The 12,066-nt window shown below is 33.4% G+C and overlaps 2 protein-coding genes across 2 annotated transcripts; both read left to right on the top strand.

The window, feature by feature from the left end:
* The first annotated feature begins 3,511 nt into the window (after positions 1-3,511).
* On the top strand, positions 3,512-4,592 carry LOC105772470 (uncharacterized). The gene has a single exon (XM_012593760.2). The coding sequence runs from the start codon at positions 3,651-3,653 to the stop codon at positions 4,194-4,196; it is 546 nt and encodes a 181-aa protein (XP_012449214.1). The 5' UTR covers positions 3,512-3,650; the 3' UTR covers positions 4,197-4,592.
* Positions 4,593-8,293: 3,701 nt separating this feature from the next.
* On the top strand, positions 8,294-11,779 carry LOC105772382 (uncharacterized). The gene is made up of 5 exons (XM_012593684.2): positions 8,294-8,966; positions 10,529-10,585; positions 10,708-10,770; positions 10,858-10,926; positions 11,011-11,779. Exons 1-5 carry the CDS (start codon positions 8,619-8,621, stop codon positions 11,269-11,271), a joined length of 798 nt encoding a protein of 265 aa, XP_012449138.1. The 5' UTR covers positions 8,294-8,618; the 3' UTR covers positions 11,272-11,779.
* Positions 11,780-12,066: the final 287 nt, after the last annotated feature.

Genomic DNA, 12,066 nt, shown 5'->3' on the forward strand with positions numbered 1-12,066 from the left:
TCTGCCGTGAAAACGCTTCTTGACTTTGCTCTAATGAATGATGACTTGAACAAGCCATGAAAAAAAAATTGTGGGTAAGGTTTACGTAACCAATTGAAAAAAGTTCATATTGTAAAAAAGAGCTCAGAAAAAAAAAAAAAGTTTTGAAGATTACTCTAAGCTTCCATTTTCTTTGTTTTTATACTCTGAAAATTGGGTTTTCTTTGCTTTTCTTTTCCTCTGTTTTTTTTTTCTTTGGCAAATTACAGAGTAAAAGAGTGAAAAATATTAAAATGTTTATTTTATGAATAACAAACGAAGGGGTCAAACTATGGGGGAATTGGATGGGTTTTATTCTGGGTTTGGAAGGAAGTTATGAAAATTACAGTCTCTTCTTCTTCTTCCCTCTAACTGACCGGTTAACAAGGAGTTGATTGGGTGACTGAGGGTGTCATTTTTCCTATTAATTTTTAATTTTGAACCTGTCAAGGCAGGTTTAACATGTGTCAATACTTTTTATTTAAAAAATATGCATTTAAAAAAGTATAAAAAAATTGAACCCTCCATCTGGCTTAGTGATGACACGTCATGTCAAACCAAATGAAAGATTAAAAAAATTAAAATAATTAGTTTTAAAATATGAAAATCACTATGTGTCATCTAAATAATATGAAAAATAAACTTAAGATGTCTGTAACAACAATGTTAGTGTCACAAGTCAATTGGGCACCAACTTAGTTAGGGTTATTCAAAAGAATTTTGCTTTATTTTGTGCTTTAACGAAAACCAATAAAAAATAACATATTGTGGGAGTTGAATTTATATCAATTCAATTAGTAAAATTTAAATTTACTTCTCAACTAAAGTTTCATTTTAATATTTTACATTTGTTTTTCTTTTAATATGCACAAATTATTACCTTTATTAGTTATATATCTATACTTACTATTATTTAAGTCATTGATTGAGTTGGTGCCACGAGTCAATCGGTACCAACTCGATTAGAGAAATTATGAAAATATTCTCCCATAATTAGAATAAGTTATACTATTCGAGGATACTTTAATTTTTTATTTTAACAAAAATCAATAAAATTTTACATGTTTTAAGATTTGAATTCACACTAATTGAATTTGTAAAATTTAAATTTATCGCTCAATCAAATATTCATTTTGATTTTTTTATACATTTTTATTTTAATTTTATTATGCACACTATATTAGTTTCATATTTATTATTATACATATTTCATATGTTATTAATAATTAATTTAAAATAATATATTTTATTATTTATTATATATTATTATTAAATATATATCTATTTTTAATTCGTAATATTCATACACAACTTTATTTGAAAGCTTCCAAGTAAAAAGCCAGTTAGGGGCGTCCCTACAAATTCTGCGATTCCAACCAGTTTGGCAAATTATGAGAGCCCCCTCAATCCCCCGTTCAATTCAAGTCGGCTTATCGACCAGCGCATACGTCTACGTCATCCTTATTTGCTTACTTATCATATTCCTCCACCTGTCCTGCATTACATCTTTTCCACTTCCACTAACCTCCTCACCTTTTCAACCGATTTACAAAACCTACCCTCACTCGCACCTTCCATTAACCTTCCCATACGTGGCTTTTACTTACAGTACCAAAATTTAACTTTTTAAAAACTCGTGACGGTACCGCCCTGGCCAGCCGTTACATATTTTTTTATTTTCCTTTTTTTAATTAATTGTAAAAGAAAAAAAACACGAGGTCGCTTTTTCCTTTTTTGAATTTTCGGAGCTTTTATACTAATTTGATTTTACATTTTACTTGTTCACCAAGGTAATTTTTACATCAATAATTAATTTTTAAAATTTTGTAATACAATGATGATTAAACCAAATTATTTCAAAAGTAAATAAATATTAGATTTTAAATTTTAATTCCTTATATTTATAGATTTAGTATCAAATTCATAAACTCACCCAAGACATTCTTCAGGTTGTTAAAGTCATTCAAGATGATCACTTGTCAGATACACACAAAACTACAAAATATACAGCATTGGAGGATAAAACATATTCCAAGGGAGAAAAATCAAGCTGTTGGTCATATTGCAAAGATGGTAACCATAAGATGCACTGCTTTACAAGTATTTGAAGCCATTCCCAAAGATTTACCAACTGATCTTGTAACTGACGGACTTGTTAATTTCCGATTTTGTTAAGTTAATTTAGTTAGTAGGTTTTTCAAAAAAAATAAATCATAAACCCACTATTTTATTAGTATTGAAAAATCATTAACAAAATTGCAGAATATTCATCTCTAAAAGATAAAATGATTTAATTATTATCAATCTTAAAAAACATGTATTTAAAGATAATTAATTATAATATTAATATTTTATTCACACATCCTGCCTGTTTATATATATTTGGAGGTCAAGTTTTTTTATATTTATATATTTTAAATTTTAACGTTTCTAAAATATTTTTTAGAATTAAGATTAAGTTGACAAAAATATAAATTTAAGTGCTTAACTTGTTATGTATGATTGATAGAAAAGATTAATTGATGAGATTAATTATTTTAAATTGTTCACATTTGAAATTGACAAAGAATAAATTAATCCATTTCTTTAAAATTGACCAATTTACTCGATATTGAATTCGAGAGGGACTGAAGAAGTGTTTTTACCAATTAAATTAGCATACAAAATAGGAAACCTAAACCATGGGCAAATCTCGGGGCTTTTTGTAAATAAAGTGAAGAATAGGGATGAATTGATACGGCGGTGGATAATAATGGCACCGGTTGTTTGGATCCCACGTAAGGGTCAGAAATGCACAACCCTGTTAAACCGAGCTTCTAGGTGGGCTCTTTCTTGCAATTACTACTTTCCACGCGCGGTGTTGACCGTGATAATTACACCCCCACAAAATTTTCACGTTAAGCCGTGCCAATTTCTTTCTTTGAAAACGAGGACAATGTATTTTGTATAAGAATTTTTATTGACAAAATAAAAATAGTAGTAATAGTAAAAAATATATTATATTTAAAAAATAAAATTATTTTACCGATTGATTCTTAGTCTGATTGACATTGATATTATTATTAGTACAAAAATGATGTAGATTTCAGTACACTAAAATATATTATCATTTTATTTGAAAGTTATAGAATAATTATGCGTATGAAATTAATCTTATAATAATTATTAATCTCTTTGTTAAAGAGAATTTTTTAAAAATAAATACTAATCACAAAATTATTTAATTTTTATGAATAAAAATTGAACCGTCATCATCAGGCGATACTCGTGGTTGAGGCCTAGTTAAAAATTTAAATATAATATTCAAAAAGAAAAAAAAGTGATATAAGTTGAAGGCTAATTTTAGATTTAAGCCAAAGTAGAAACTTGAGAAAGAGAAAGTCAGTTGTAGACGGCTGTTGTTGAGAGTGTGGAATTGAAACCGCCATAGGCCGAGAGACACGTGGCCGCCTAATCAATTTACATTGGCTCCTCCTTAAAAGCCCTCCTTCCTTCCTAACCCTAACTCAGTTATATGTTCCATTCATTTTCTCTCCCTTTTGTTGTTCCTTTTCTTGTCTCTTCTAATCTTTTATATTTCCATATATATTTTTAGAAAAAAAATTGTAAATCCCTCTTGCTGTTTTTCTGCCATGGTTGTTGCTGTTTTAAAACCAGAAGACTGTTTAAAGCTACCTAATCCCATGAAACAACCTCAAAATCCTTGGCATAATCCTAATCACAGCACTAACCGGACGAATCGTTCACAAGGGAACCGTAAGAAGCGTTCTCCCAACACCTCCCCTCCTTCTCGTCCCACCGTCGGTCGCCCCAAAGCTCCAGCCAAGAATCTCGTCATGGGTCAAGTCAAGATCCTCAAACGCGGCGAAGATCTTAAACAATCTAAGCCGGATAAGCATGTGAGGTTCGCAAAGGAAAACGTTCATGTAGATCTGGGTTCCACCGACTGTTTGAGTCCAGATCCCGGGTCCGTCCCGACCCAGATCCGACTCACCGAGTCAGAAAACAACGGAAGTAAGGTTCTTCCGGTCTCGTTCTACGCTGGGTCTGCCTTTATAACATCGCCCCCTCCAAGTTCTGTTCCGTTGCCGGCGTTTTTCACAAAGAAGATCGGGGTTGCTTTGAAGGATGACGTCGCTACGAGTGCCTTGAGGAGGATATTAAGGCTAGATTTGTAGCCTCAACCAAAAAACAAATAATAACGGTGTGGGTGGTGCTTGACTGAATTTGTTGTTAGATAGCTAATCTCTTGTTTGGGTTCTCTAATCTTCGATCGTCCTTTATTTTTTCAAGGGGATAGATCGAAATAGCTAACTCAAAAAAGTAGGTTTAGTTTTCCTAATCAAGTGTTCTTTTTACTGCTGTATAGCTTTGCGATTGTTTAGTTTAATATGAAACTGTCTACTGTCTAGTTCGTCCCTTTAGGGTTTATCTTAGTTTCGTTCTAAATTGTGTTTGTATTTAATCTAGTGTTAGTGTGGTAGGTCGATCTTGTAATTGGGTTTGTGTATCCTCTTTGTTTATCAAGTATTATATATTAGACAGTGAAGTTCTATATGTTTCGTAGCGTTAAATCCCGGTGTTTTATTATTTAGATGCCATGAAATAACATGTTCCATATGCATTCAGATTGAACAGAAATCGAAATCCACTGGAAATGTTAGTGGAAAAGCTCCGATAGGTCCTAAATGAAACTCTGCCTGATATAAGGTTTATTCCATTATAGATAACTGTTGGTCTTTGATAGAGGGAGGCGCCGTACGCCTCCGTCTTAGACTGGCCGCCTTTCTGGACCGGCATTGATCTTTGAAGTCGTATCTAAATTCCAAAGTACATAGGGACGAACAGAAGCAGGTCTAATTCAAAGTAATTTAACACCTTCGTTTAGTGGTACATAGGTAAGAACAGTATCTTGTCAGGTAAGTTAAAATTTATTTAAAAAATATTTATTTTTTAAGTAACCTTAATAAAAATCTGGTTTTTATTTTGTAAGATTAAGAGCAAGTTGGTACTAAAATTGATTATGGGTTGGGTTTGATTGGGTAATCTAAAATTTTAGGTCCGCTTCTTAGGTTCAGAATTTGACCCAAAAAATAGGTTTAGAATTTTATTCAGGTCCAGCCCAGATAGAATGTTAAACTCGACTTTGACTTGATCCGTTCATATTAATTTTTTTATATTATTTTTTATATAAAACAAATTTAAAAAACATAGTACATATATTAAAAATATTAAAATAAATATTTTTAAAAAAAAATTGAAAATATATTTAAAAAGTCTTATTGCTTTTGAAATGGTAACAAAATTGATGATAAACAAGAATCCAACAATAAAAATAAAATAGTAGCAAAACAACATTAAACATCGGTGAGAACATTTTAGGCAAATTCAGTCGGGCTGAGCTAGGGTTAAAAAATCTTACTCGAGGCTCGGCCTGTTTAAAAAATAGATTTTAGATTTTGTTCAAGCCCATTTTTTGAGTTTATAATTTTACTTAAGCCCTCATACTTTTCGAATGGATCTCGAGCCGTGATCAGTTCTAATTTTCACATTGATAATTTGTGTAAAAATTGCTAATACATGATATATATGTATATATATATACAATTTGGGTACTTTTTATATATATTATTTTTAAAACTTCAAAATTTCAAAATGACATATATTAATCTATTGCTTTAAAATATAAAAAAAGAAGATATAGGAGCCCTGCAATTTGGGTTTTGCCTTTTCTTTGTTTTAAAGTAAAAAGTTTGGTTACTAAAATGCCAAAAAGGAGGTCCCACGTGAAGCATAATTGAATATGTTGGGAATGGAGGAGTTAAGAATATAAACATCATCATGCTTTCATGTTTTGGCAGTTTTCGGCCCCTTTCTTGCCATTTTCACTTTCCATCACAATATCTCAATGTCTTGTTTTGTAAGCACTAAGATGAAGCATACCCCAACCCCCTACCATGTCTTCTACAATCCTCCTCATACATCTTGCTCTCATACCTTCTTAAATCTTAGATTCATTTCTGATCGAGTTTTTAAAGTGTTAATATCGTATTAATTATTTTTTATTAACTTAAATGTTAAATATTAAATTAAATTTGACTTTGAACATATTTAAAATATGTAGATTAACTTGTAAATATGTTTGTATTAGACTTATTCATGGGTTGAGCTATTTGCTCAATCTCGAAAGTCTACTTGAAATTTGAGAGAGTTTAGGTAAAAGTATTAGGCCTGAAATATGGCTTGAGCAAAAAACAATCAAACCCATTTAAAATATAGGTCAGACTCACACCTTAAATGTTCAAACCCGAGCTCGACTCGATCGTTGTTTTTATGTTATTTTTATATATTATACATTTATAACGCATAAAGAATAAGTTTATAGTTGTATATAATACTGATATAATGTAAACATTTAAAAAATGTTAAGATGACTATATACAAAATTTTAATAAATAAAAAATAATAAAAATATAATTTTTATTTTTTAAAAAATATGATATGAGCGGGCCTAAAATAAGCTTGGGTTAGCGATTTACAAATAATAGGCAAGTTTGGACAACTTTTTCCTCATATTTTGAGTCGAATTGAGTTTGGACAAATATAAAATGTGTTGATATCATACCTACATTCGGGTTGAACCCGACCCATGAACACCTCCAGTTTGTATAATAGTAGGATTTATTGGTAACAAAATGGAAATTTAAATTCATCAAATTGGGAACGTGTAGCACAAGTTTATAAAGTGGTAGATAAATTTGGGAGAAGTCCTGGATCGGCTAGGAGCTTATAATTAGTTCCGATCAAGTTTGATAGTGGATACCCTTCCTAGACTGAATGATTGGATTTAATGAGAAGTCTAAAAAAAAATTATAAATTTTTGAGAATTTAAAATGTAATTTTATAATGCACTAACATAATTTTTAAAAGTACCAAAGAAAATTATTTTCATTCAACTTTCTCATACATTAATTTACAAGATCATCATTTATACAAGGACTAAATAACCCCCCTAAGATTTTCCCCTGCTTAGTAGTTGAGTGTTTATTCCCTCGGTGAGTGGGAGTGTGAGTGCAAACAGTATGGGTATAATAAGGTTAAAGCGAGTTGGGTAAATTAAGCTGGTGTATTATGGTAATTATTGAGTAAATTTATTCTTTCTACATGTACCCATTACTTCTCTGCAATCATCTTAACTAGAATTTCTCTTCACATTCAACACGAGTTTTATCACCTATTATTTCCTTAACTCTCTCTGCATTGAATTTTCTCAACTAGATCTTACTTTGATGGCACTAATAGCTATCTATTGTTTTACCCTTTTAGTTCTTGTTTGTTTTCTAAATAAAAAGGGTTTATTGAAATTTTTGGGATGCGTCATAGACGGATTATTCTTTACTCAAATTTTCAATTTTATTATTTCGATTTATTTCTACAACTAATTTATTGTTTTTAGGGACCAAAGTGTAATTTTATATTTCTTGATTTAAAATTTTAAAAGGCCAAAATTTTCTATTTTAAATCAGTAAAGATAAAATTATGGTTATTTTCAAAACTATATAAAAAAAAAGAAGAAGAAGCAATCTATCGTTTATATATTTCCATATATATAATTAGGATAATTATAAATCATGAAAAAAATCCCAAAATAAATGAATAAATTCAAAAAATACAGTTTCTCCAATAATGGAAAAGGCAGGGAAGCTATGAAATATGAAAGAATGGGCGGTCATTAAAAGCCAAAATTACAATCGAAATGGGTCAGTGCTACATGGCATCTTTGGACCCTCCGCCCCATTTGTTTCATCTAGAAAAATGGTTAATTGTAGCATACGTCCTTTAAGTAAACATTTATATTCAATCCTTATATCCACAGAGTCATTCTAATCAAATTCTTCCTTTAATTTAATCATTAAAGCATCAAATCTTAGTTCAGATATAACGTAAATGAATTGAATTAATCTCATGAAAGATCTTAAAACTTTAGGGTAAATCTTTTTGGGGTTTTATTTTCACATAAATAAAAAATAAAATTTAATAATAAAATGGCGTGACTCATAAATGAAGGAGTATAAGTGAAATTAATCCAAAAGAAAAATATAAGAAAAAAAATAAAGATCAGAGTCAGAGTGTCAGACCCACTGCCACACACATAGCTCTCTTTTTCTCACATCTATCTCGCGTTCTCGCCCGACCCTTCTCAGTCCAAGTGAGAGAGAGAGAAAATATAGGTTGATTTTATATATAAATCGAATAAACTGGAATCAATCTACACACCACAAAAACAAACACTTGCGATTTTCTTTTGATTTAAAAATTAAAAAAAAAAGCCCCCAAAGAACGAGCAAAAAAGAGCAAAGAAAAAGCGTCCCTTCTCTATATAACATTGTTCACATCCATCTCCTTCACTCTCTCTTTTTTAACTTTTTTCTTTTCTCTGCCAAATTCTTCGCCAGCCTTCCCCCCCCCCCCATTTTTTCTCGCTTTCTATCTTGTAAATCCAATATATATTTTCTTCTTTTTTCTTCAAATCTATCGCTTTATCAAAATTTGGGTCTCTTTCTTTTTTCGCCTTTTGTTATCGTTTGCCGGTGGGGGTTATGACGATGATGGTGAAAGATGAGTGGATTCGGGCGGCGATCACGGACGATAACGTGGTGGTGGAGCTGTTAGTAAGGCTGAAGCAAGCGCAGGCCGCACCACCGGCTCCGAAATCTGCTTTGCCTGCACTTAGATGGGGGATACGTCAGCCGAGGTCTAGATCCATGTTGTTGCGTTGCGACGCTAAGAGAGACGGGGATTTCAACGTCAGTGCTAGAGGTAGCCCCACCACGCCTCTTTGTTGGAGCGGTGGTAGCGGCGACGCCTCTCCTTCCGCCGCCGACGGCTTTGAAGAGACCAGTAAACACGTCATCCGCTCTCCACCTGTTGCACCTTCCAGATCCAAGGTTTTCTTCTCACTTATTCTCTCGTTTTCTTCACTTTCTCTGCTCTTCCATGTTCTGGGTTGACGGAAATGTCCCCGTCTGGCATACCAAATTACGTATCACCACCATTGTTTTCGAATTCGATGAAGCGGTGTCTTCGGCCATGGCTTTTCGTCTCATGGTTCTTATGAAATGACCATCAAACCCCTTTTTAATCTCCTTATTTTCTCTCTATCCCTTTTCGCGTTTTCCCGATTGCATGGATTTATCGATTCCCAGCTGACGAAACTGCCCATCTGAGAGCTCACCGAGTTTACTCAGATCTGCGCTAATTTTACGTTCCTCTTATTCTTCAAACTCTTCAGTTTCGGATGGATCCCTCCGGTCATCAGTTTAACGGGATTGTTATAACTGCAATAATAAACAACATTAAAAATAGCAGTGTCAAATTCTTTCTGTAATGGACTAAAAAGCCCTGGTGTTTTAAAGGTTTTTAACATGCTTTTTCAACGCGAGGACGGTTATCTTTTCATTTTCGCCATTTCGTTCGTATCGCCTCTTTACCGGTCCCCTGTCCCTGTTTTGGATTTTTACTGTATCACCCTTTTAGACCGCACCCCTTTTTTACCAGATCAGACATTTTCAGTAAAGGACAATTCCGTCAGCAGCGAAAATATTTATTCCAGTCCCCGCCGTAAAGAGCCAGGGAACTTCCTTGTAGAGGGGGGCATTTTGGTCATGATAAAAATGTATTGATGGGTGGAGTGGGGTCCATTGATCCAACGAAGGAAGGAGCGTTGTCTTTGTTGGTCTCTGTTTTGGGTTTCAATGACAATGTTGTGTTCATGGAGAGAGATTATTATCAGGTGTGACGCGGATGTAATCGAATTAGGTGGACTCTTCCCATCACCTTCTTTGACTGTACTCGTGTATTCTCATAATCTTTCTTCTAAGGATATATATATTTAGCGTTGGGGTCCCACGTTTAATTAATTTTCCTTGATTGTGGATCGGATGGATTATGGACCGTTCGATTTGGGATAATTAATTAATTAAAAGAAACTAGGTATTTATTTGAATCTAAAGAGTGATGGGGTGTTTTTTATTTTTTATTTTTATTATCACACGAACCAATAACCTGGAATTGTAAGCATATGATTATAAGGCAAGTGACTCAATAGGAGCCGGCCATGTCAGAAAGGGTTGTGTTGAATGAAGTCACGTGCCACTAATCTTACTAAGTAATGTCTTAGATTAGATTCTTCATGTGCTTAATGTAACGTGGCGTGTTATTACTGGTTTGTTGGCCTCTGTCATTAACCACTCTGGGTTTGCCAGCTGTCGTAACAGAAGCACCCTTCTAAGGTTGTGACTTTGAGGGTGCCGTCTCATTTTTTTTCTCTCTCTGATTTTTCTATTTTAAAAAATAAATCGATTAAGCTAGAGTCAAAGATTTAAGATTTTCGAATTCAGCTGGACAATGATGAAGTTAAATTTAAAATCTTTTTCTAGCTGAATTCGATAAGTTTAGGCAAATTTGGATGATGTCGATGCATGCTTAAAGAATTGATGGGATTTTGCAGGGCACTGCTTCTAGTGAGTCCAATAGAACAAGTACCAAGAGGTCAAGAAGAAAGAAGGTAATAAAACTAGTTGATTTCTTTTGGTGCATGATTTTCCTGGGAAAAATGTTTCTAAGATGAAGATACTTGGGTTGCTGGGATTTTTTGAGTTGAGCAATTTTATTGTCATATTCTTTCAGACCTTTGCTGAACTTAAGGAGGAAGAGAATCTTCTTTTGAAGGAAAGGGTTCATTTGGAAAAGGTGTGTTTGAGGAAGTTCTTTAATCTGATCAATGTATTCTTGACTGCAATTAGTTAATCTTACTGTCATCTTCTATTCATTCAACAGGAGATAGCATCAACACGTGCGACTTGTAAGGAGCATCGAGCCACAAATGAGAACTTGAAAAGAATTAGGGTTAGTTGAATATAAATAATTTCTTGTTTAGAGGTGGTGTTGTTTTTCCCCTCTGTTTGATGTCAATTTCACTTTGTGTTTCAGCTTGATTTGAACATGGACACTGTCAAGAACTCTAGTTTAATTGCTGATGAATCTGAGAAAGTACCTTGTCTGAGAGTACCATCCTCTTCTGACTCAACCTTGCCACCGGAAGCCCTTGACGATGATCGTAAACCGTCATTAGATTCATGCAATGTAGGCAAGGATAATAGTAGCGAGAAGAGTGTTTTTATGCTACCCGATCTGAATATGATGCCTGCTGAAGATGATTCCTGTCCGGCAAAGTTATACTGGACTAGCTGAAAAGAGAAGAGTGGATTACATTCAGATTAGAATAGGAGTTGATGGAGAAGTAGTGAGACCGGGCAAGGAGTCGTTTGCTCAGGTGACTATAATATTGGAACCCAGGCTAAGCAAAGATTTTGAGTTGCTTCATAAACCTGATGAGATAGGGGATGGAGTTGATGTAGGTATGAAACCTGATGACATGGCCTCCTGGTCTGTGTAAGCTTTGTTTAATTAAAACTAATTTTATAATTTGGGTGGTGGCTGGGAAACCCTGTTTCCCACTTCCCCTTTTAGTTAATTCTTTTTTTAACTTACATGCAATGTTACTATTTCTTACCCAGGATTTGTTTTTGTTTTAGTAGGCAGTGGAATTTCTTAGATGGACAAATGGTATTATTATTTTTTGAGTTCTATGGGTCCTTCCTTCGATGATCTAAACTCTTAACAGGCTGGGCCTGGATTTCTTATGACTTAGGTAAAAGAGTTGTTATTAGTATGTTGGAAAAAATTATTGTTTCCATTACCTTTGTATCCTCTTTGATTCCTGACCCTAGTGACAAAACACAAGGCGAAAGAAAAATGAAACCTCCGATCCTGGTAATTTGACGTCAGCTCCAAAGCGACTCAATTGTCCCGGTGAAAGAGCTTACCGTCGAGGGGAAACAACTACGATGGTTAATCAGAGCTTCTAAAATCTGAAATCTTTCTGACGTGGGAATTTCTCCGGGAGTAAAAATAATAATTTATCCCAAGTAAATGTTTTAAAAAAATTATTTAAGCAAAGAGTGCCGGAACACATTTATATCCATA

Source organism: Gossypium raimondii, chromosome 7, assembly GCF_025698545.1.
Source record: "Gossypium raimondii isolate GPD5lz chromosome 7, ASM2569854v1, whole genome shotgun sequence".
Taxonomy (NCBI): Eukaryota; Viridiplantae; Streptophyta; class Magnoliopsida; order Malvales; family Malvaceae; genus Gossypium; species Gossypium raimondii.

Coding starts and splice junctions, on each gene's coding strand:
- LOC105772382 (XM_012593684.2), top strand. CDS start 8,619: ATGACGATGATGGTGAAAGATGAGTGGATTCGGGCGGCGATCACGGAC. Junction 8,967..10,528: donor TTGCACCTTCCAGATCCAAG/GTTTTCTTCTCA, acceptor GGGATTTTGCAG/GGCACTGCTTCTAGTGAGTC. Junction 10,927..11,010: donor AGAACTTGAAAAGAATTAGG/GTTAGTTGAATA, acceptor TTTGTGTTTCAG/CTTGATTTGAACATGGACAC.
- LOC105772470 (XM_012593760.2), top strand. CDS start 3,651: ATGGTTGTTGCTGTTTTAAAACCAGAAGACTGTTTAAAGCTACCTAAT.